The sequence below is a fragment of the Pituophis catenifer genome, unplaced genomic scaffold, assembly GCF_029215685.1.
Source record: "Pituophis catenifer annectens isolate HBS135680 unplaced genomic scaffold, rPitCat1.0.hap2 SCAF_1, whole genome shotgun sequence".
Taxonomy (NCBI): domain Eukaryota; kingdom Metazoa; phylum Chordata; class Lepidosauria; order Squamata; family Colubridae; genus Pituophis; species Pituophis catenifer.
Genome location: NW_027256881.1, coordinates 176,842,149 through 176,867,678, shown reverse-complemented (window position 1 = coordinate 176,867,678; position 25,530 = coordinate 176,842,149). Strand labels below are relative to the sequence as shown.

The window sequence follows — 25,530 nt, the reverse complement described above, 5'->3', positions numbered from 1 at the left end:
TTTTTGTCTAAACATATCCAGGTAGATGTTTGACCTCCTGAATTTTAAAACATACTGCTGAGTAGCATCCTTGGATTTTTTATTCTATTCTTAATTCCAGTATATCTTCTTGCAGAAGGCAAAAACATAGCTTTGATTACCTTTCTGTAATCCTTGTCTGAAAAGAAGTCCCACATGCAAACAAAGCAGCTTACCCATTTTTCTTAAATTCTATATAATATAGCTCTGTGGGATGCTGCAAGACTCTTTTCCCCTTGGAAAAGAAGTAGATTTCTTCTCCAAAGCTAGATGAGAGGGCCTGCAGCAAACCTAAATTGCCAATAGGAGTCAGGCAAACAGATCCCAGTTTTTGTCTGCCTTCTCCAGCAGAAGCATCAAAGTATTGTATGTGGTCCGTACCACAAGGAGTAGAGGGATTACAAGGCTCAAATAGCAGAACAATTAAAGACAATTTCAGGCTACTATCACAGTCAGCTAGGCAAGATGGAATGATATCACGAGGATAGCTGTTCTGTATACTATGTACATCTATATATAGTTCAGTATATCTATATACATAGATTGTGTGTGTGTGTGTGTGTGTGTGTGTGTGTGTGTGCGTGTGTGCACAGACATATATATTGTATTCTTTGTTCTATTTTTCTTAAAAATGAGATATTGAGGTATCTTTTTGCTGTAGTAAGCAGGACATGGATATGAGCCTCAACAGTATAATTCTGTATGTTTCTTCAATCCAACTATTTTCAATGGCATTTTTAAAGTACTTCCAAATTATGTCATGTTTCAGCGAGAAGAGGTTCCAGAAGACTACTGTAAGCATGATCCTGATCACAAGCACATTTATCGCTTTGTACGTACCCTTTTTAGTGCAGCACAGCTGACAGCTGAATGTGCAATAGTGACTCTGGTAAGCCTTGCTTCATTATGATTGTCTTGCATTTAAGTAAAGATGTCTTATATTGTCAGCATTAAATATATAGAAAGAGCCAATGCTGTCTAGTGACTTTGGGCCCAAAAGAATTCTAGCCTGAACCATATCTCAACTTTAAAGATGCCACTAATGCCCTGGGAAGGAGGCAATGGTAAGCCGCTTCTCAAAGACCTTGCCACAAAAACTGACGGGACTTGTCTAGAACTACATACCAATTGAATAAAAGAAAAAATGCATCACGTGTGAAATAGACACTTATGGCTGTAGGAAACTTAATTTGGAGGTATCTATTCAATACCTTTCATAAATCTACCAGTAGGTAAACAGTTCAATTTTTTTATGCTAGTGCTTTAGAGTATAGTTGTTTTGACTGAAACAGTTCTGACTCTTAGTGTAATCTTTGGTTCTAGATTCTGGAGATTTCCAGGTAGAAAATTCTGTATGATGGTGATGTCTCTTACAACAAAATCACCCATGCTTTGAGTGGCCTTACAGACAAGTTATTTCATTATGGCATTGGTGGGTCAAAAACCATTTGCAGTCTCTGCTCTTATATGGGAATTCTTTTAAAAGAATTATAACTACACAAAAAATCCATTCTAATAGTCTCAAATACATGTTTAAAAGTGTTTCTGCCACTAGTTGGCAGTGTTTTATCAACAAAACAGCAAAAGTTAGTAGCAGGCAGGGTGATAAGAAGGGAGACTGCTAAACACATCTTAGTGTTATAAAAGTGCTTGTTGTGGAAGTTGCTGGCTTTTCAGTTGGGTGGGTGTGTTTTTGTCTCATAAACATACTAAAAGGGGAAAAAACCTTGTTCCTGACTAGTTGGTATTTGTTCAAATCTCTTTTAAACTTCAGATTTAATTTTAAGGAAGAAGAAACTATATAATTAAATAAAAATTATCTTTTAGAAAATGGGGGGAAACTTTTAGCAATATAAAAATGTCTACAGGGAAGTCTCAGGAGAGTAACTTCCTATGAGCCTGGTTGAGAGTCACACACTCTGTTCATCACCTTGCCCTTTCAGTGGAACAACAAGCATCATAATCTGAACTCGCTGGAGTCTAAAATCTTGGACAGATAGAATATACAGTGAATCAGGGAACTGACAGCACCCAGGCAGAGAGCACTAATACTCAGCCACATAAGTCTTTGAGTTGAACTTCATTCCTGGCAACTATGTATATTTTCTTGGCCACAGTACAGAAGTGGTTGAACACTGGTTTCTTCTAGACTGCTTGTCAGTTTCCGAATCTGACCACTTACGCTGGGATCTGTGAAGGTCTCCTATCTAAGTATTAAAAAGGTCTGTCCTGCTTTAGTTAATGAGCACAGAGAGTTGGCCAGGTGGTTTTACCTGCTGAAGCAATTAGTTCTGGCATCTTTAAAATGAGCATTTGTTTATTTAAAAAACATTGAAACACAATTTTCTGTCTAGAATGAAGTTGCTTATGTGTGCTGTTTAATCAGCTTAAACGCAAATTTCTGATGCATGTGGGTTAGAATTTCACTTGAGTCACTTTTCCTTAGAAGGAATATTGGAAATATCGGTAAAGAATAACGATGTGCAGTGGCAAGGGGAAGTCTAAGCAGAATGTTGGTATCCATTCTCTCTCTCTCTTTGACACTTTCCCCTATTTCTCCCAACCCATGAAGCTGCTGCAAAAAGCTAGATCAGATCTGCCATAGAGCTGAGCTGCTCACTTGCAGTGTACATTTGAAATTAGGTGGGAGCCATGGTGTGTCCCCACCCCCCCAATGTAGGCAAACAATATTGTTTTGAGATTTTCTTTGTCTGTGTCATCTACATAGAAAGTATGAGAGCCACTCCTTATATCCATAGGTTGCAACAGACTTCCGGTTAAGAGGCAATGTAAGAAGCTAGAAAGTATGAATCATTGGAAATGTGTAAATGTTCTTTATTTTCAGGTTTACTTAGAAAGACTCTTGACCTATGCAGAGATTGACATCTGTCCAAGTAACTGGAAGAGGATAGTTCTAGGTGCTATACTGCTGGCTTCTAAAGTGTGGGATGATCAAGCTGTTTGGAATGTGGATTACTGCCAAATCCTGAAGGATATTACGGTGGAAGACATGTAAGCTAGCAAATTTAGTTGAAATTGCTTGTCCGTGTCTTATCCAGATTGTATCTTTTTAATGATTTTTCTTTATATAAAATATTTTATCCTATCTATACTGTATAGATAATGCATTCTAAAATTGTAGCTAGGTATCCAACACACTTAGTAAAGTTTATTCCTTGAATTTCCCCAAAATTCCATTCATCGTGATTTGCTCTGCTTCTCATTTCTCTCTCATGTTTATGCCTTTGCTAATTGACAAAAAGAAAATGTAAAGGTAATATAGCAATAGCACTTAGACTTATATACCGCTTCATAGTGCTTTACAGCCCTCTCTAAGTGGTTTTACAGAGCCAGCATATTGCCCCCAACAATCTGGGTCCTCATTTTACGGACCTCGGAAGGATGGAAGGCTGAGTCAACCTTGAGCCTGGTGAGATTCAATCTGCCAAACTGCTGGCAGCCGGTGATCAGCAGAAGTAGCCTGCAGTACTGCACTCTAACTACTGCGCCACCGCGGCTCTTATATAATATAATAATCAATTAAAATAATTTTAAAATATTGATTGATAAAAGGAAATAGTGGATTCATTATATCAAAATAACGTAGTGTTTTGTTTTGTTTAAACAAGGGTCAGAAGGAGGAGCATGATAGAATGATAGAATCTCAAATGAAATCTACTGCAGGGAAACCCAACATTTGGGAGGTCATTGCAACAATTTTGCCTCCTGACTTTTTAGAAGGGCTGCAGGAAGCAGTGACTGTATCTTTGGAAGGAAGGGAGCTTTTTGTTTGGGTTTTAAAAAAAGGTTTCTAGGGAGAGGGATTTAAGAACATAAATGGAAGTGGCCCTCATCTTAACACCTCCAAAAATTGAAAAAATAGCCAAGAATTATGGAGCTGAAATTTGTAGTAAAATTGGCAGAATTTTGGTAGTAGAATTTCTGACAGTTTTAGAGAGATTATGGTGGCCTTAAGGGAGATGTTCTTTGACAACATGGTTCTACTTTCAGACAATTGTTTAATCACATGATCTCATGATCCAACCTTACACCTTAGTCTACTATCCCACTCAGAACAAACTACAAAAAAATTCTCCTGAACCAGTGAACCTAATCTTTGTTGGCACTTCAAATATGTATCTTAATTTGAATCAGTCAAAAGTGATTTTCATCAGCCTACAATTATTCATATACAGGTAGTCCTCGAGTTATGAATGCAATGGAGCCTGCCCATTCCATTCATAACCCAAGGATTCGTGGGACTGAATCTCATACTTTGAACATGATCACTCCCTCCTTTCACCCACGCATTCGCTAATCGAATGCACGGTTCATTAAGTGCATTGAAGTATTTCAGGGTGGAGAAGGCCATGGGAGGGCCTAGTGATGGAACAGGCCACCTGCTTAAGATCACCCAAGACGTCCCTGACCCACTAAAATACCTCATACTCCCCACAATTCCCCCCCCAACCTGCCCCGCCAGTTCACTTACCGTGTGAACATCTAGCAAGCTGTCTCCTCTCCAGCCTCTCAGCTGTGCAGCCCCTCTGACACTCGCCTGGCATTTTACCGGCCAAATCTGTTCTGCCCCAGCTCTGGATCCCAAGGAGTGTGACACACACCAAGCTCCAAAAACTCCATTTATTACAAATAGACCCCTTTCAAAATGCAGGCTTTCAGCGCAAATGTCCTTATCAGCCTGCTATAAAGTACAAAGAATAAACAAAGTCCGACAAAGGTTGGCAACCAGCCCAGAAACCAAGATGTGATAAGAAACTCACTCTCCAAAATGCGCTGCATAATAAACGTTGCTTCCAGCAACAATTGCTAAGTGCGTGCGACTTAAATAGGCTAAGGGAGTGGCCAATTAGCCCCAAGCCTTACTCTCGAGGAGACCTCCTCCTCCTGAGTAGCCACTCCTGCCTTTTGGCAGCCCTGTGTGCTCGAGCATTGAGGAGAGGCTCCTCCACTTCACTCTCTGCACTTGAAGGAGCCTCTGGAGGTTCTGAAGGCCCTGGCTGAGTCTCTGCCTCTGGCACCACATCCTCTTCAGCCTCCTCGCTGTCCGACGCGAGCGCCGGCTGCACAGGCTGCTGGCGCGACACCACACCAGCCTCCTCCTCGTCGGGATCAGCCACAAGCCGCGCAGGCTGCTGGCGGGCCACAACAAAATCAGAGCTCCATTTAGGCTTGCACAGGCTTAAACAATGTGTTGGAGGGGCGGGCCCGGCCCGCCGGAGCTCCCATTTTGGCCGCCAAAGTGCAGAACGAATGTTGCAGAGCCTCTGTGGTTGTTCGTAAAGGCGAACAACTGCCATGGTGCTGCAAGATTTGTAGTTTCCGGACTTGTCTTAAACACTAGATCCCTGATAGCATAACTTTGAACGTTCATTAAGGAAATGCTCATAACCCGGGGATTACCTATAGTGACTGATGGTGTTTGTCCATATGGCAAGACATTGCTCTTCTGCATTGCATTGTAAATTTGCAGTAGTAATTTGATCCAATCCCATAAGGTCCACTTGTAAACACTTTTGAGGAATCACAAAAATCAAAACATTTTGGGATTTCTTGTTTAAGCATCACTGCAGGCATGTGAAGAATTCTGCTTTTTATTCATTAACTTGATAGGATAGAATTTCTGTAGCTTTGCTTGAATAAATCTAGCATTTAGACTGCAGTGTGGGATGGGATTTCTAGTAGGAGACTATTTTCCTCAGCTGCAGTCCTCCTTAACTGTCCTGTCCAGTGGGATACTTCATTTAGGGTATGGATGGAAGCTTCTAGAATGATTCTCTTCAGGCGAAATTGCTATATATACAAGTGTGATCGGGGACAAGTGGGAGGAAACATGCTGCCTAATACAATAATGCAGAGTTCCCCAACCTTTCTGGTTTCGTGGACCAGCAAGGGGAGGGAGAGGGGATCGTTCCTGTGTGCATGTGCTGGCCTGCTGTTCATGCATATGTATGAGGATGTGCGCATGTTCACCCGCTGTTTCCATGGCCCGGTTGCACATAGATCATGACCCACTGGTGTGCTGCGGTCCAGAGGTTGGGGACCCCTGCAATAATGTACTAGAGGCTGGGCTGGCATACCTTTTCATCACTTCTCAGAAAAATATGTTTTGTCATATATACATATACACTTGACAATACATACATGTGATATCTTATTATGATAGTATGCAAGCGAAGAAGAGTTATTGATGGAGGGATTGGGAAATAAGTATTTGAAAGTTGGGGGGTAGATTTGGGGATGAAAAAATTATAACTTGACTAACAAAATTATACATCAGAACTATCCTTGTACATCATTTCTGATTCTGCAGCAAGAAATATAAAATGAGGAAATTGATGTAAATGAATGTACCTCTCAAATATTGATCTTTAAGGGACTATCTTAATAAGAATGGAGAGGAATACATTTAGTTAATTGCTAATTTTGTAGATTACAGTGGGTGTAAAAAGGGAGCCTGCCATTCTTGAATTGCATGTCATAGGAATAAAACAACAAGGGCCTTTGTTTTCCTAGGCTTTAAGCCTATTAATAGAGTTGTTATCTGACAAAACTATTGTATTTTTTTCACAATTAAAATGTATTAGCAAGTCTTGAACAAAGGGGATAAATGAAGTCCTGATGAGATGATCATCAAAACATCATCTGATTTGCATTTCTATAAGCTTTATGACCGTATGAACAGGAAATTAATTCTGGCAGTAGATTTAATGGGACTGCAGTCTATCTTCTAAAAGCAAGCCACACAAAGCTCCTATTCTCACCATGAGTAGCATCTAGGTGATTGATTCCGCTTTATTTTCAGTCCCTAGAAAATACATTTAAACATGAAAAATTACTTTTCCATCCTCTTATAGGTCATCAAGAAAGGGATATTTTGTATATCCAGGGTTTCAAATTGTGAATTCTGCGGGTTTGAGATTTATCTCCATTGTTTGAGCTGATAGATAATAGCTTTCTCTTGCACCCTCATGCACCCAAGTCTACCCACAACATGCCTCTTGTGCACCCCCTGGCATCATCACACACACTCCCTGCTTTGCACCTCTGACACTTCTCCTTGTCTACTTTCTCCTACCCTCCCTCACGGAATGGGACAACTCGCCACAGCCAGCTCACCATGAGACAACTTGACAACTCAATTTAATTATTTAAAATAAATAAAACATTATTTTGATTTTTGTGATTCACATTTCCTTTTGTCCCTCCTTTTGCATCCTTTCTTTAATGATTCTATTCCACCATTTCTTTGCTATTAGTGCAACTCTTGCCCCGTGGCAAGTTGCCCTGTGGAGAGTTGGCCATGGCAAATTGTCATAGATTCCTCCCTCATGCCGTCCTGCTCCCTCCTTCATTGAGCAGCAATTTTCTGACTTATGTTCTGTTTTATGGTAGTGGGAAGTTGGTAAGAAGTTGCCTGTCCTAATGACCATGGGATTTGGTTAACGATGACGGCAACTGGGACTGCAGGGATTGCCATTGCTAAACTGTGCAGTTGGGTTTTGCGACTGCGTCACTTAGCAACAGAAATAGTAGGCAAATTGTCGTTGTAAGTCCAAGACTACCTGTATTATCTACTTGTTCATTTTAAAATATTGTATGAATTTGGATAGTCAGTGATGTCTTAGGTTGCTTCCATTTTTTCTGGGGGTGTCCATCCCAAGAAGTGCTGACCTATAGATATGAATATGTAGAATGGATTTTGCCAAAATTAGCAGCACTGAAAAAATTCCCCTTGCCAGCTAAGTTTGATAAGGTAACCTCTTAGGAGTTTCGGGACAGAAAACGCCTTTGCCTATCTAAAGCTGCTTGCTTGCTTATTTATTTATTTATTTATTGATGGAGATGAATCCATGTTGCTTCAAGAGGCTTTTTACACCAAAATAATAGCAGTAGCTCTTCAGAGATCCATTTGTTGCCGTGGTGATATGCCTACTTCTTTTGTTGGCCGTCTCCTACTTCAGCATACCCGCTTCCTGTTATGAACCTGGTGAAAATGCCTGCAAGTTCTTCAGAGCTAATCAACAGCACACATCATTCTTTTCATCTGATAACTATAGTGCAGGGTCTTTAAGAATAAGAATGCAGTATGAATTGTGTAAAGCTGGGCTTATGGAACTCTAACAAAGAAAAGGGTGTCCGCATCAGCAAAGTGAGTATGTGGCAGAATGTAATCTTTTTCATGAGCTGAAAATACCAGAATTCAAATAGCGCCCTGCCTCTAACTGTATTAATACATTAATTCTATTCCTTTAAAAATGTTCTGGCTCTACATCAGCATTTTTTACCAAAGGCTGGGTGGGTGCTTTGTTTTGCCTCCAGCTGAACCCGATTCTGTTTCTGTCATCCTCTTCTGTTTTCTACCAGGAATGAGATGGAAAGACACTTTTTGGAGCTCCTGCAGTTCAATATCAACGTTCCTGCCAGTGTTTATGCCAAATACTACTTTGACCTACGCTCCTTAGCAGATGACAACAACCTGTGCTTTCTGCTGGAGCCCCTTAGTAAAGAGCGAGCACAGAAATTAGAGGTAATAGTGTGAGACTTGTGCGGGGCAGTTAGCTTATATAGCTGTGGGTTTTGTGGCTGTTGATTATTCTAATGTCACTTACTAAGCTTTTGTGACTTTAACATCTTAGTTAAAGAAATGGTTGATATACACATAATCCATTCTGAGAACAGGTGTGCATCTTGTTTCCACAGTGCAGGAAAGGCTAGGAATGAGGCATTAGAGATTTAGAGTTTTTCATATTTAAACATTTTAGCTAGCAACTCTGATGCTCACTATATTTGCCACTTTCAAGGCTGTAGGATCAAAATTTAAAGGACATGTGAAGCATCCAACTGAAATCTCATAGCACACGACCACCTGATGAATCTATACATTTTAGGGAGACTTTAATAACTTTTATAATAAAGACTTCATGTGTCTATTGAGAACTTAAGTCTTACTATATGTAATAAGAACTTGCCCCAGTTAAGTGTACATAAGTTTATCAGTTTCAGAGAATGCTGGAATGGGATAATAATAATAATAATAATAATAATAATAATAATAATAATATAAAAATATTTAAAAATAAAAATAAATTTATTTTATTAAAAGAAAAATAAAATAAAAATAAAAATAGAGTTTTTTGACTCTACAAAAAAACCACCTTACTCGGAACAGCTTACATCCTCCAACGATACCTTAACAGTTCCTAGGTCCTTGGTTAGGACTCGAGCTGCTGAGCTATTAACCAGCCTCAAAGGCTGTGAATCTCACTAAAGATTAACCAATAAATAATAAGAATAATAAGAATAATAAGAATAATAATAATAATTTTATTTCTATACCGCCCTTCTCCCGAAGGACTCAGGGCGGTGTACAGCCAATTTAAAAACACAAGACAAAACAATAATTAAAAATTAAAATAGTTAAATAGATTTGGCCGATTTAAAACCCCAAAAATTAAAATACCCCAATTTAAAATTATTATATTGACAGCCCTGCCTGGCGGAACAACAGGGTCTTCAGTGCGCAGCGGAACACCCGGAGGTTGGAGATCTTACGTATTTCCGGGGGCAGTTCATTCCACAGGGTTGGGGCTCCCACAGAGAAGGCCCTCCCCCTGGGTGTCGCCAGCCAACATAACTTGGCTGATGGCACCCTGAGGAGACCCTCTCTGTGGGAACGGACTGGTCGGTGGGAGGCTATTGGTGGCAGAAGACGGTCTCGAAGGTATCCGGGTCCTGTGCCATGGAGTGCTTTAAAGGTGGTAACCAATACCTTGAATCGCACCCGGAAGACCACTGGGAGCCAGTGCAGCTCGCGCAGGAGGGGTGTCACGCGGGCACAACGAGGTGCGCCCATAACCACCCGCGCGGCCGCATTCTGAACCAGCTGGAGCCTCCGAGTGCTCTTCAAGGGGAGCCCAAGATAGGCCAGTTGTGAGCAATTGCTGGACGTTCTTTTGCATTACCATCCCTAAGGGTGTTGGCATCATATATTGTTACTGATTTCAGCCTGGGGGGAAAAAAACATGACCACAAGAGCGGAAAGGTAGTGGAAAATTTACAGCTGCAGTTCAGATGGTAATGGTAGGAGAACTGTGGGTATCTCTGTTCTTTGTAAAATGTATTTTTGGTGTGACATGAATAAAAGTCCCTTCAAATATCCATGTTGATGCTTAAGTCAGTATGAAAGTACCTTAGAAATTCTAATGACTGATGTGTCTTTGTGAGTATTTCTCTGTGTTAGGATAACTTTGGTATTTTACAAAAAAAGCATTGGTCATTCATTCTGTTTCAAGGGTGGTGTTCCTGAAAAAGTAAAACAGAGTTCCCAGTTCTTGGGAATACATATGCAGTATGAACTTGATGTAGAGTGGGATGCTCTTCCTGTCTCCCCTCATTCTTCATGCAGGAGGGTACCGCTCAAATCACACATTTGCTTCCCCTTCAAATTTTCAAAAACCTGGTTATTTGATAATTCTTTGCAGGGGGAAAATGTTAATACAAGCATAGGGCTTTTTTTTTAATTTAAAAGGCCATTATATTTGCTGGTGAAGACATAGGTAATGCACTTATATTAATGCCAATTCAGAATCTTTCTGGCTCTGATAACATTAAAACAAATGTTTTGTAGGCTATCTCCCGGCTGTGTGAGGACAAATACAAAGACTTGTCAAAAGCTGCTATGAGACGGTCCTTCAGTGCTGATAACCTAGTTGGCATTCACCGTTCTAACGCCATCCTCTCTTGATCAAGAAGGAAAGTTACAACACTGGCACCAGCATCCTTACAAGTGGAACAACATCTTTACTCCAAGTTCACCAGTCAGCAGTGATCGTGTCTTCCACATGGAGGACAGGGTGAGCAAATACGCCAAGGAAGTTCAGAGCCGGAGGAGGAGTTTAATTCCATAGGGAAGAAAAGATGGAGCCTTGTCAAAGAGGAACACTCCCTTTAAAATCCAGAGGTGCAGAAACTTTTAATGAGTCTTTTTCCCTTTTCTCCAAACTAATCTCCTCAATCCAGAGATGTTTGCTTACTATGTAGGCCTATAGCTGTGAGCTCTCTGAATTTTAAATAATGACTAGTTTTAAAACTTAGACTTTGAACATTAACAAAATAGTCACAATGTTCTTTCCTCTTCAGTAATCCAGGACCCAACTGCAGTTGCCTTTCCAAGTCAGTGCAACAACCTTCATGCTAATACGGCGAAACATCACTCTGGAACTGATGCCGTGGCATTAGCAAGCAAAGATTTCTCTGTCTTTCAGTATGCACACTTCAAACTTCCCTAATTATTGGTACACTGGTGGTCAATTTGGGACAAAGAGTTGCTGAGTAGTATCTGCTAAGGGTAAACAAAATCTCTTCATTTGAGATTGTCACAGCAAAAGGAAATGGTAGGGAGAGGAGCAAAGGAATGGTGTTCTGCATTTGCTAGTAAGTAAACAAGTGGTTCGGGGTCTATTTCTTGTCAGTTTTGGTGCATCTTATATATTCCTAGTCAAGCTGTGGAAGAGACAGAATTCATAATACACTTCCTTTTCTTGAAGTGCTGAAAAGAATTGCCCTGAAATTCCTAACAAATGAGTTGACTTGTTGATGAGCTACTCAGCTAAATTCTTCCAGTACAAACAGTAAATATATAGCTGCTTTTATTATATGCTTCCAACTAGCTTTAAATTCCACTGTCAAACTCTGGTCCTGATGAGGGAGATACTGTTGTTCTCGATTCATAAAATGAATTATTTTTCCTTAGAACCTAGCATTTTTTAATTATCTTTGTTCTGAAGTAAAATTATATTGGCTTTTCCTAAATTTGCTCTTTTAAGAACAGAAATTTGAAATAAATAAAATTGTTCTTTTTAAGAACAGAAGACATATTCTCAATTACAGGCCTTCACAGTTCTAGGCCACAATATCTAAGTGGTTTGTACTTTAAAACATCCCACTGGACAGTGCTTCTTACAGTTTTGACTCTTTTTGTCTATTTAATTATGAACCAAGCTTGCTTCTTGAGTGTTCAGCAGCACTCAAATTGTTAGTCTCATTACAGTATTTTAATCTACCAGCCCCAGTCTGTGGCATCAGGTATTGATTATAATTCAACTTTGAAATAAATGCTACATCTTCAGGTGGCTTTCCTTTGTCATGTTTGTATTAAAAAAGAAGCTAATAATAAACTCTATTTTAATTAAGTTCAGGTGTTCTTTTGTTTGCGTTACATTTCCCCCCTCGAGGTACATGTACACCAAAACACTGAATGCCGTTACTTGCACCGAACTCGGCTGCCGTTGTTTCTACGTATCCTAGATTCCTCTTTCTTTCGGCCTGCTCCTCTGACCCAGTGTGCTGCAGCACCTGCTAGATTTCATTGCTAGATTTCATTTTTTCAATAGGTACTCTTCCATTCTTCAGCTAAGACTTTCAGAGTGGTTTACTTATATTGAATTAGTGTTAAAATAAAGACAAAGCAGCCTTAGTGTAAAGCAAAGAAACCAAAAAAGATCAGAAGTGCCTTTGCAAAAAAATCTTCATGTGATTTCAAAAACACTGCAGGGTCAGCAGACTCATCCTGTTCCATAAGGCGCTTGTACAACATCATCTATCTCCAATCTACAACACAGTCCTTTCAACAGTTCCAAGAAGGTTCCACACCCATTTGCACTACTCAGGTGACTCCTGATGACACAGATAAACCTCCAGGTGGCCTCAATGACCCTCTAAAAGAATGCAAATGACTAGCTGTCTGCAAGGAGTAGAAATCCTTCCATGCCCCACCATCCAGTCAGAGCTGAAGAAGGATGAGAAGCAAAACGTCTTCAAAGAAAAACAAAGTCCAGTTGCCTCTTTAAAAAGCACCTTTGGGATATTGCTACCAAGATGTTCTTGTATCTCAACTCGATTTTCTTTTCTTTTAAAGTGGAAGTATGCAGTATTTGGACGGAAAATTGGAAAGCCACTCTGTTGCCACTTCTGTAACTCTTCAACCTTAACACACATTTTCCTAGGATTGTATGACTTCTGGGCAGCCCCAGCAAAAGGAGCAGCTTCTTCAAGGAGCTGCCAACATACAACGAGGATGCCCACGGTATAGTTGAAACACATTTTTCCTTTCACATCCAAATACTGCACAGCTGTACTTTAGGCAAAATTTGAATATTTTAAAGTGATGTTGCTGTCCTTAATTATTGGGAAACCCATAAAGCAGAAAAATACAGGGAAGCTACAGTGGTTTTAGTTGAAAATGGGAAGTACATACAGTATTTAAAAGGAGGGGAAACTGATATACTATACAAGTACAAGGTATACTATACAAGGTATAATATACAAGGTGTACTACACAAGTAAGTCCTTGACTTACAACCATCCATTTAATGACAATTTGAAGTTGCAACTCCACTGAAAAAAGTGACTTGTGACAGTTGCTCGCAGTTACAACTGTCACAGCATCTTGTTAGTTAGGCAATCAAACTTCGGGCACTTGGCTGCAACATCCCAAGGTCACATGATAACCATTTGTGATCTTTCCAACTGGCTTCTGATAAGCAAAGTCAATGGAGGAAGCTGGATTCTCTTAATGACCTATGATCCACTTAGCATAGATCCGCTTAACAATTTCCATTGCTTAGCAATGGAAATTGTGGTCATAAATTAAGGATTACCTGTACTGTATGTAACTTCAGTTATATTTTCACAGTGAATTCCAGTGTGGTTGGCATCTCTTCAATTACGTGACGATAATCTTATGATCCATAATGTTCTTTACAGTTAATGAACCCATCATGCACACACAAATTTCAAAATAAACTCATTCAAATCTGCCCATTTTTCTGTATGAAGATAATATTTAAAAGGAGTGCAACCTCAAGCAGTCATTCATATATACTTAGTTGGAGTTCAATATTAAGTCAAGTTTCCAACTCACTTGAGAGTTGCTAAATTGCTTTTATATGAGAGCGACTTTATTTTGTCACCAAGGCAATTCTGTGCCGAAACCTCTTAAAATGAATTTGATAGGCAAGTAAACATAGACTTGAGCAATAGAATATATGTTAAGCCTGTTGCCGATCTGTGACCTAATAAAAATTGATCAATTATTAAGCATGTTCCAGAAGAAGCAAATTGTTATCAAGAAAGTGAAGGAATGTGATACAAAAAATTAAAATCTCTTATGATTGGAAAAAAATTTATAAAACTAAAATTAGTTGACAGGGTTATTTATTGTTGGATTTAACTTGATGCCACTCAACTCCAAACAACTGAAATATTGATTTTAAAAAATAATAATAAAGTCCTGCACCAATGTGGAGAAAAGGATGCTCAGTAGCAACAAAGTCATTGACCTCTGAAGTCCCCTCATATATGCATTGCTTTGAGACTGCAGAACCAAATACTCCATGCATTAGAGTTTGGTTCTGTGATTGAAACAAAATGCCTTTCCTTTTGGAGTTTCATCCTGAGTTCTTCAAGTCAACCGTTCCCAATGGCACTGGTTCTAAAGAATCCAGTACTAAAGAAACTAGCAAGTGATCAGAATGTTAGCAAATCAAAGAAACTATATCATTCAATAGAATTTGAGAATTCATTAAAAATTGATTCGAGTTTAAAATTTAGGACAGCATATTTAAAAAATAAAATGAATGCGCATACAATAGTTCCGTTAGCCATCTTTGAGAAGGAGAAAACAGTGTAATAAAATAAGAATACATCCATGATCAGGAACAAATGACTAGGCATGAACTTTCTTTTGGATTCTGCAACATCACATCTGGTCAGACTTGCCACCCCCTGAATCATGTGTTCCTTTCAGTAAGGGGGCCTTAGCAAGTGGCGGGACCTTTAGCTACCTTTTAGCTTAGCTCTGGTTAGCACTTTAATGAGGGATCAGCTGCAAATTCTGGTACTCTTGGTGTATCTGGAAAAGCGTTGTCAAAAAAAAAGTAGAAAGCAGCAATGGCAAATTGCTTCTGTAGTGCTGCTAAGGGAGCTGCCTACATAAAATCGCCATATGCCAAGCTCAACTTCAGATACCTTAACATAGCAAGAGATCACAATACTTCAAGCTATGGGTTTGGTTACTAATGGTGAGTTTAATTCTTTCTCTGCTCTTTTTCCTTTATCAGAACACATCTATCCCTATTTTGTTTCTAGGAAGAAAAAAGCTTGGCTTAGATGGCTCTCTTCCATGCTTACTTAGCTAAAATAATACACACACACACACACACACTATAGGTACAAACAATTTAGAGACTTATCTAACTCCACATAGTTCTGGGGCAGTTTTATTTTTAAGAGCAAGGTCAATAAAGTAACACAAAAACATATGCATCCAGAAGGTGACTACACAGAGACAAAATCCACAGAGCCTGGGAGAACAGCCAATTTTGCAATGACTTCTGAACATCATCGGTGGGATCCAAATGGTTGTTTGGGGAATATTATTCCTGAGGGCAGGTGCTCTGCCAGATGTTTCTTGGAAAGCTGTTACTGTTAACTTGGCTTGCTTCACTCATGAAGGTTTTACAAGGAATCCAGATGATGTTTTCCATTTGCAGTACTGTTTTTCTCACTACTGCCACTGATGTGGGCAAGACTAGTCTGCTACTCAATGGCAAGGTATCAACATCTATAAATTAAGACATGCCTCTCACACAGCTCCATTGTGTTCATTAATCTGAGCATTATCAAAAGCGAACATACTCTTTTCTTCCTTCCTTGTATTTGAGAGCTCTTCCTGAGCTGTTTCAAAACCTGTCTGACCCAAAGGATTTCCTTCCACGGAGAAGCATTTCCATTTTGTTTTAATCACAATCTTCTAGCACAGATACCTTTCTTCAATGAGAGAAAAAAGCATTTGTATCTTTTAATAAAGTTGGGAGATAATTGGGTTTGTAGACATAATACTTTATCTCAGCTTCTCACTATGATGTATACTAAAAGCCCAAGTTTGAAGATAGGTTTCAATGTCTAGACTAAACCATACCACATCCTTGGCTCTGTTTCAAAAGTATGCAGCTAAATTATGGACATTTCTAGACATACCTAGCTGTTTTCTTTTGAACCTCTCCTGCTGGAAACCAGGGGACACAACTTGATGTCCTGGACTTCTCTGCAGTCCTAAGAGCCCTTCCCTCAGTTGCCATTAAATAGCATTTTTTGCATATTAAGATCATGACTGCATGCAAAGCGGGGGGAAATCATTATTACTTGTCTCTAATTCAAATACTATTTGACGATTAGTTAAAGCTAATATTCTGACAACTTTCTGAAGTCTGCCCTAGCACAAGTGCAGCCTACAGCCCAGAAAATTTGTGTGCCTTTCTGAAAATCATTGGATATTCTCTCTGGCATCGGCTCCTTGTCTGTATGAAGTCATGGCCAATCAGATGTCATCTTGTTTTGGCAATGAGCCAATCAGATCACAGTAGGATTCAGTCATTGATGTCATGTATTGAAGCTAGAGGATGACATTTGTCAGTGTGTTATGTGATCACTATCAAGTTAATTGGTTTTTTTGTGTTCATTTAATGAGCTGGTAAAACGTAATAAAATTAAAGTAATGGAGCAAAGAGTTGACTGGTCGCCCAGAAAGCGATGTAAAATAACAATAGCAATAGCACTTAGACTTATATACCGCTTCACAGTGCTTTACAGCCCTCTCTAAGTGGTTTACAGAGTCAGCATATTGCCCCCAACAATCTAGACCCTCATTTTACCGACCTCGGAAGGATGGAAGGCTGAGTCAACCTTGAGCCTGGTGAGATTCGATCTGCCAAACTGCTGGCAGCCGGTGATCAGCAGAAGTAGCCTGCAGTACTGCACTCTAACCACTGAGCCACCACGGCACCACGGCTCAAAAAAATAGTATTATTACGTGAACAAGTTATAAAGAAATTAGAAGAAAAATTGGTGGAAACTTAACCAAAGGTGGCATTTCTAAGTTTTTGAAGAGGTATAAGGAGACTCAGTCACTACAAAACCACACTGGTAAAGGCAGGAAAAGGTGCACAACAGCAAGCGATGATAGAAGAATTAAGAGACTGTGACTATGTGACAAAAGAAAAACATCTGGGTATATACAAGATGAAATGGTGCAATGCAATTTGAAGTTGAGTGCAAGCACTGTTAGGCGCAGGCTGCAGGAATTTGGCCTAAAATCTAGAATTCCATGAAAAAGCCACTTTTTATCTCCCAAAGGTTGAAAAGCATTACATTCTTGATTAAATTATTTTTCCATTGATATATAATTTTATGGTACTACTCCAAAAAAGGTGGTGTTATTAGCAACCAAACCTCAAAAATACACTTTTTCCAAAAGGTTTCCACAATTTTGGCCACTACTGTAGTGATGTGACTTTTTAATTCATCATGATCACAAACCATAAAAACACAATTATGCTTTATTTTGGGGGAGAAGTTCTATTTAGTAAAAGACTCTAAATACTTTTTTCTTTTTTTATATTTTCAAACTACATCATGTGCACCTATACTTAAGATACAGTATTCTTAAACAACTGAGCCCAGTGGACATTGAATTGGGTCAAAGATTTGATTGTCTTGTATACCTTGTGCTTCTCCTTTACCACCAGTTTTAGGCTTTGATACAGAATTTTAGAGGACATGATCCATTTTTTTTTATCACAGTGGTCTATTGTGTGCAGCAGTAACCTAAGCCATATTTTAAAAGTACATCAGTTTGTGGTCCCATATTAAACAATCATCTCCTAAATATGTTCATCGTGTTTAAATGTTTATTAAGTGACAGACTGAAGTCTTTTTCTTTTTTAAAAAAGCTTTTTACATATTTTTATGTCACTGTTTAACCTTTTGGCATGTTCATAATCATACTGCAAGTAGTACGTAAAAATTTCATTTCCACAAGGCACAATTGAAAAAGCAGTATGACTTAAGCATGAATCCAACTTTAAATACAATGATTTAATGCCCTAAACTTTCATCCTGTTATCTACAGCTTTCAAATTGTTTTGACAAAAATGTACAATCTTCTCCCAACCCACATCTGATATTCACACTAGAGATTCTGTATATACAAACATATTTCTTTGAAGACAATTATACAGCTATTTACATATTATACTACATGTAATTTGATCTTATATTAGAGTACACAATATCTTAATTAAAAAACCCTGTAACACCTTGCTTAGAAGAACTTTTATTTTCAAAACTAATAATGTACTTGACAGTTTTCTACACTGAAATAAAGCTTTGCATACTGTTTGTTAATTTTCTATTTTTTTAAGCCATGCCTTTTCAGCTTGCTTACAGGAAGCAGTAATGTTCCTAAAACACCAAACATGTAACTTTGATTCACCAAAGCCCCCCTCAGACATTAAATTGTATAGATGGTTGTTCCCAAGTTCACTGCCTGGTGGAAAAGGGTGCAATAAAACTTTAGGTTGACTTCAAATGCTGTTAGTTTTGTTGTAGGCTTTCCCTGTCAGTCTGAGGTTATCCAGGATACCACCATGGATCATGTCATCTTCATGAGTGGCCTTACTTTATCACTGGAAGAAAGCTCAGGACTGCTCTAACTGTACTTACATGGTTCTATTATTAAACATCTATGAATGGTTATTTTCAGGCAAATGTTCCCATCTGGATTCACTCTGTTTTCTAGAACCTTAGCTTTGGGGGCCAAAAAGCCTATTTGAATACTGGGAAAATGTTGTTTTCCAAAAATGTCTGCCACAGGAGGAGGCTCATGCAGTCACAAGCTTACTGCAATCTTTTATGGAGCACCACCAAATACCCAACAGACAGAAAAGCACATTTCTGAGGCTGCTCCATCCCTCTAGCTTTTCTTCAGAATAGATGGTGGATGTTAATACATCAGCAGGTAATCATTTTCTTCCATTAAAACTATGTACTGGGGTGGGGATACCAGCAAGCAGTGGTTGGGGTATCTGCAAATAAACTGGTACCTTTGGATGGTGATGGTAAAGTGGTCCCTGGTGAGCAGCCTAGCAGGGCCCTGTGGAAAAAATGTTTGTGCTATTCACATGACAGGCTAAGAGGGCTATTTCAGATTTTTGGCAAGACATGCAATAGAGCAGTTGCCCCTACCAGGCATAACTCATAACTCAGGCACATCTGATCTAATTCAAGTAAGTGTGGCAAGATAGTTAATTTTATACTTGAATGGATGGTATCTTCCCCAACTCCTTTTATATTAGAGTGAACCGAGGGGAAAAAAGTTGTGCTAAATGGATGCTAGGAATACTCTCCAACCCCTTTTTATTATATATAATGTAGCCAGATTTAACTTGCTTGCAACCCTCAACTAAATATTCCTTGTCCACATGGCCGGGCAGTGCCATAACATTCCTGAGGAACAAAGGTGAATCTTGGGCAGTTTTGATGCAGATCTTTTCAGACAGTTCAGACTGAAGTCAACTGTTCTAGGCTGAGTGTCCTGCGTGTCCACATAACACATGGAACAACTATAGGTAAGTCATTTCAGTTGAAATTCCAGATTTCCCAAATGTCTGAATTTTGATTGAGACACTAAATAACTAGTGGATAGAACAAATGAATTTTGTTAACTTTAAATCAAGGCAATATTACTCAAGTCATAACTTTGGCTACGAGAGTAAATCCTGATTTTCTTTAAGTATGAATTTATACTGTTCCACACACCTCCTCCTATCTCTTAAGAAAGGGCAGTGAATCTGAAGTACATGTTTTAAGAAAGCATCTTCTCCACTATACATTCCCATTTGTAAGAAATAAATCTGAATAATCCAGTAGAGTTGCTTAAAACATTTCTAATGTAAAATCACCAATAGAATTTAGTGTTTTAATCCACTTAATTGTCTGATGCAATTCTACTTGTGATTTAAATATTTAGTGCTACCAGGTTTTAGATCATCTGTCAAGGTGAACAAAGCTTTGCTGTTCAAAATTGAAAGTCTAAAGATGAAACTCTCCAAGTTATTTAATTAGTGACACTGCCCTTCAGAATCTTTCTTGAAAAGTCAACCTATTGAATACAGAATAAAAATTTATAAAACACAGAGTAATGGGTCCAGGACTTGTATCATAAAGCTAAAATCAAAGGTGACCTCTACATGTTTTCAGTGTTGTATGGCCTAGAATGGTCTTCTATTCCATACCAAGCATTCAGATCCATGTGCCCTAATACATCATTTTCTGCTGTGCCCTGGTGAGTAGGCACCACAATGTCAGAACTATGCACTGGAAGAAGCCAACAATATTCCTTCTCTGCCTTCAAGACAGGATCTTCTACTTAACCTTCATCATCCAGGCTTAATTTGTTATCAGAGAAGTAATAAAGGGCAATTTATGTACAATGTGATTACTGAAAAGTAGCACTAGATTAATATTTCCTTCTTTGGGTATGACATTCAGAAGATGACTGAAGGCAAGTTCAATGTAGTTAACAGGGCTGCTGCAAATTAATCCAGGTTGGGATCTTCTCAGGAACAAAAGAAGATATATAAATCCTGCAAGCACTTAAAAGTCCCTAATTTACCTATGGAAAAGCTCCTTCAGAGTCAGCCACTTGCCTGATTTGGCAACATTTCTAGCTCAGAAAGCAGCACCTAGGCCCCAATTATGTTAGCCTTTAGGATTTCAGTTCTTTCATTCAAGTAATCCACAAAAACCTTGTAATTATTTTATCAGTGATTATTCGGGTTATATTAAAGATCTTTTATATTATTTAATGAATTAAGAGCCATAAAGATGCAGAAAGGAAAAAACAAAACAAAATAAAAAGATTGTATAAGCTTCTGTGGTTTAGAATTCATCATGCAAATGAAAAGGGATACTTGGTTGTAAGCATAAAGTCCACCAAGCTTAAACTGCATCTGTGGGAGAGCATCTGATGAGGTGGATTCAAGTTCACAAATAAGCTCCGTGGTCTTTATAGTATCACAAAACTGAGAAAATGCAGGTCTTCTCTTCTGGGCAGTTGATTCAAGGGAAGAGTTACAGCTTGCAGTTGGAGAAGCCAGCTGGATTAGTTCATATAGTATGTGCAGAACTGACCAACTGTAGAACCGTGAACAAAGACAATCAATATTCTGCCCCAGTTTACCTTCTATAGAACAGGAGGAATAAGGCAAAGTATTGCTAACTCCAATCCAGCCCCCAATTTCTGTGGCCAAGTTTCTGCAACCTCCTGGTCAAACCTCCATTCAGGCTCCTTCTACTTTAGGTGTGTGTGGAACATCTGACTCTCAGTACCCTAACCATCTGCTCCAAGAACCAATTGTGACCCTTTCAAGTGGCCTACTTGCTTTTCGTTAACTATGGCCGGAATGCACGTGAGGTCTTCCTAGAAAACAAAAGCCAGATTCTTCATCCTGGCAGCCCCCACCCTATATAAGCCCAACAGCAAAGAGACATTCTGCTGCTGAGACATTCCCTAGACCTTAGGAAAGAGAGGTCCTGGTAAGGCCCATAGGTACCTTTCTCTCCTCTGCGCACAAGACAAGTGCGCTGGCCTCAGAGATGGAAGGCCACCAGCCATGTTAGCTTACTGCACAAAAACTCTTGGGAAAACAACAGAGCTTCTTGGAAGGTCTCGGTGAAAACTTTAAAGTGCAAGGTGATAAAGCAATAAAGTAGTATAATAAAGCAAGGCTACTTCACCAAAGAAACATTTAGAAATGTTTAGAAAGAGAATCTAAGATTCTTGGAAATCTAAGAATTTCTAAGGGGATGTTTTTAATCTTTTTCTCAAGAACTGGGAATATTAATCAGTCCATGTCAAGCATTTCTAGCAATATATATATGTCTACTCAGATGTAAGTCTCACTGAATTCAATTACATTTATCTTGGTGGTCAACTTGCTTAAAAACATAGCCTCAATGAGCAGGGAAAGAATGAAATTTGTGAAGAGTTAAGTCAAATCACAGGCATGTAAGGTATAAACCATCCTTAGAAATAATGGCCTTTAAAAAGAAAGTAAACCCTTGCAATCTACTTTCCAGGGACATGCAATATATCTCCTGTAGTGTATATTTAAATCGCTAACATTTGGAAATGGGACTTTTCTCCCCACTGATTATGGCTACTGCTACATTAGTAAGAGACGGCAACTTCAGGTGGTTTACAAACCGCTTAAGGATATGATGACCACTCTCTGGAAGATGAGATCCAAGCGATCAATCTTCACAGAGGAACCAGTATTCTTGCTTTCTAAGAGTGGAGTCGGGAAGGGATGGAAAACTGCCCTCTGTCCCTGCCTGAGAGCCAAATGCCAAACATTAACTTGAACAGCCAAGAATTTCGCATCAATTCAATCTGTGATAGACAACAAATGGAAATATCTGCCCTGTCTTAAGGCTGCCCTGCTGCCAATTAACAGACCACTAATTCCCACTGCACTCTGCAAAACATCAAGCAAGCTGCATCTCTCCTGCCAGATGTTGCTCCTGTCAAGCGTGAATAAGCTTTCATTCATAAGTTTTTACACTGCATATATTGCTCTATATCAACTCCAAAAGAAAGCAGGTTTGCTATTATCATTTGGAAATCAGCGGCACAGGAGAGACACTCACTTCCCTGTCTTAGGTGACTATCTGGCAAAGATCTGTGTAAAAAAGGATGAGGGTAGATTTAACACCAGCCCTAACTAAAATGTGAAACTGGATTCTGCGGAGTCCTACAGTCACAACTGGTCACCTTAAAGTAGTCCTTCCCCTTCAAACTGATTCTATTTGTTTTTAATATGAATCGGTAGCTTCAATAGAGATATAACTACATTACTACCAGTAGAATGTAGTAGATGAACAATGACTGATTTTAGGAACATTTATCAAACTGGCAGGTGCCTACTAAGAGTCAAATATTGTGGAGTCCTATGTTCTCCCTTTTATGGTTAAATTCCATGAAAGCTATAAGATTTACTTCTGAGTAAACATGTACGTGCCTGCACTGACTGTTTGCTTGCTGAAAAGGATAGTTGCCAAACAGAAATTTAGGAACTGTTTAAGCTTTAGATTTCTTGTTATTTGTAATCTGCTCAATTTACACATTCTGTAAATCCTGTACTCTGTCTTGCAGTCTCCATGGATTTTTTTTTCATTATCAAAAAGCAAACTCTTGTCCAGAGATGGATTTGCCCAATTCCTATCATATATAGTTAACCCTAACCCTAAATCTAAACATGCCTTGCACAAGGGCACAGTGGCTTTCTACCAACTCTGTAGTCAATCTTTGGCCAGATCTTCTCCCGCCCCTCCCTTTTCTTAGACCAGAGGCAAACCTGGGAGGCCCACAATGAACAAAACTCCAGAAAGGCCCCAGATGGGCCCTAGGATGAATGGTGCTTACCTGCCCCCCTACTGACCAAGCCAGACGCTTTTTCACACATGGGACAGGGGAACTTGTTTGTGGTAGGAAGCAGAAGTGGCAAGCCCAGTCCGGCCTGTCAGCGCTACGTTGGCCTCACTGTACATGGTGGCGCTCACGGGCTTCCCTCCCCTGCAGCATCGACCTGTGAACTGCTTCCAAGACTCCAGTGTCTTGCCTGACCAAATCCAGACCCCAGAGGTGATGCCCACCACCAGGCACATGAAGTACTTGAGCATAAAAACAGCATAGTCAGGCTTCGGTCTGGACTTGTCCCCCGGGCAAGAGCAATTCTGAGCCATCTCCCATTTCTCCCTGTAGTGCTGCTCGTAGATGTAGCAAGCCACCACAATGGTAGCTGGGACAGTGTAAAGAACGGTGAAGATCCCAATACGAATCATCAGCTTCTCCAGCTTGTCCGTCTTTGTGCCCCCTTGTTTAATCACATTCCGAATTCGGAAGAGGGATACAAAACCAGCCAGCAGAAACATGGTCCCGGTGAAAAGGTACACCACCAACGGAGCGAGGACAAAACCCCGCAGCTTGTCCACATTCTGATTACCCACATAGCAGATCCCAGCTACTGGGTCCCCATCGACTGAGCTTAGGGCCAAAACAGTAATGGATTTTACACTTGGAAGAAGCCAGGCTGCCATGTGAAAATACTGGGAGTAGCTAGCAATGGCTTCATTCCCCCACTTCATCCCAGCTGCCAGAAACCAAGTAAGAGACAAGATGACCCACCAGATGGAGCTTGCCATGCCAAAGAAATAGATCAGGAGGAACACCACAGTGCAGAGGGCAGGTCCTGTGGTTTCATAGTGTATGTGGTTGTAATCTTTGTTGCAGGCCACATTAGCATGGCCCACAATCAGCCGGATGATGTAGCCAATGGATACAAAGAGATAACAGGCTGATAAAAAGATGATGGGACGCTCGGGGTACCTGAACCTTTCCATGTCGATCAGAAAGGTGGCCACTGTGGTGAAAGTGGAGATGAAACAAAGGACGGACCACAAGCCAATCCAGAAGGTAGCAAAAGTTTTTTCATCTTGGGTAAAATAGGGCTGGAAGCAAGGAATTGCGCAATTGCGCACATGGCCAGTCTCGATCTTGTTGTAGAGCGGGTGAGTTTCTTGGGAGATGAAGACTAAGGGCTCTTTGCAGGCGCATACTCTCTTGCAGTCACTACTGGTTAGAGGGGTGAGATTTTTGTGGATCCCTTTGGAAGAGCGGGTGGGCTTGGTAAACAACGGGGGCAAGGTTGTGGCTTCCGTCTGGTTGTGATCCATGCACAGCATCTCTGTGTCTCCTGGAACGGGCAGCTTATCACAGTTCATCCTTTCCGGCCAGGCAAAGCCGTACTGCCTCATCAAAGGAGAGCACCCAGCTTTGGCCCTCTCACACACTGACCGGCAGGGCGGCAGAGGCTTGGCGTAGTCCAGCAGGCAGATGGGAGTGTACATGCTGCACAGGAAAAATTTCAGATCCAGAGAGCACTGAATCTCCACCAGGGGCCAGAACTGGTGCACTTCCAGGCCAGCTTCGTCTTGGGTATCGTGGTTGAACTGGTTCGGCATGTAGGTCAGGTTGTAGCCAATGCCTTTGCACATGGGCACGGTGATCTCCTGGCAGACGATGGCCTTGGATGCAGCCGGAGTAGGAACGGGAGCCTTCAGCACGAACAGCAGAAGGCTCAGCAAGGCGTCTCTCAGGCCAGGGCGAAACCCGGCCATGGCAAGGCGCAGGGGCCGCGCCAGGCAGAGGGCGCGGATCAAGTCACCCTCCTCGCCTCCTCCCGGGCGGCCGCTGCCTTCGCTTTAACCCCTCCGGCTGATTCCAAAGCGGGAGACGCTGGGCTCACAGGTGGCGCGGTCCTGGAGAAAGTCCAAGGGCCTCCCGACCGGCCTTCTTTTCCCTCCCAAGGAGCCCAAGTCTTCCCATGGCAAGAGCGGTTGCTGCCAATTCCGCGGAGGATTCGCTGCTCCAGCAAGACAGGTGCGTGCGGGGGATAAAACCCGACAAAACAAAAAACAGGCGAACTCCATAACAAGCCAGCCTGGAGGGCCCCGCTCCTTCGCTCTCCGCTTGGAAGTTCAGCGCAGAGAGCAAGGCTGGATCCCACACCTCAGCGGGAAAAGTTTCGCCTT

The 25,530-nt window shown here is 40.4% G+C and overlaps 2 protein-coding genes across 4 annotated transcripts in view; one reads left to right on the top strand and one right to left on the bottom strand.

Annotated features, from left to right (window-relative positions):
- The window catches only part of CCNYL1 (cyclin Y like 1), a 33,194-nt gene extending 20,964 nt beyond the window's left edge, over nucleotides 1-12,230 (top strand). The window contains exons 7-11 of one of the 2 annotated variants that reach the window (XR_011599786.1): nucleotides 788-907; nucleotides 2,864-3,030; nucleotides 8,404-8,566; nucleotides 10,667-10,999; nucleotides 11,179-12,230. Coding sequence is in view for 1 of the 2 variants with exons in the window: in XM_070933213.1 (XP_070789314.1) it covers nucleotides 788-907; nucleotides 2,864-3,030; nucleotides 8,404-8,566; nucleotides 10,667-10,783 (567 nt within the window). In the remaining variant the exon portion in view is untranslated. Of the gene's footprint in view, nucleotides 1-787; nucleotides 908-2,863; nucleotides 3,031-8,403; nucleotides 8,567-10,666 lie in introns of both variants that reach the window. The other variant, XM_070933213.1, reaches the window with a different exon arrangement.
- The window catches only part of FZD5 (frizzled class receptor 5), a 41,570-nt gene extending 16,454 nt beyond the window's left edge, over nucleotides 1-25,116 (bottom strand). The window contains exons 1-2 of one of the 2 annotated variants that reach the window (XM_070933212.1): nucleotides 23,363-25,116; nucleotides 20,803-21,072 (exon numbers count right to left, since the gene is read on the bottom strand). In XM_070933212.1, the coding sequence (XP_070789313.1) occupies nucleotides 23,395-25,116 (1,722 nt within the window). In that variant the 3' untranslated portion in view covers nucleotides 20,803-21,072; nucleotides 23,363-23,394. Of the gene's footprint in view, nucleotides 1-20,802; nucleotides 21,073-23,362 lie in introns of those variants that run through there. The other variant, XM_070933211.1, reaches the window with a different exon arrangement.
- Nucleotides 25,117-25,530: the final 414 nt, after the last annotated feature.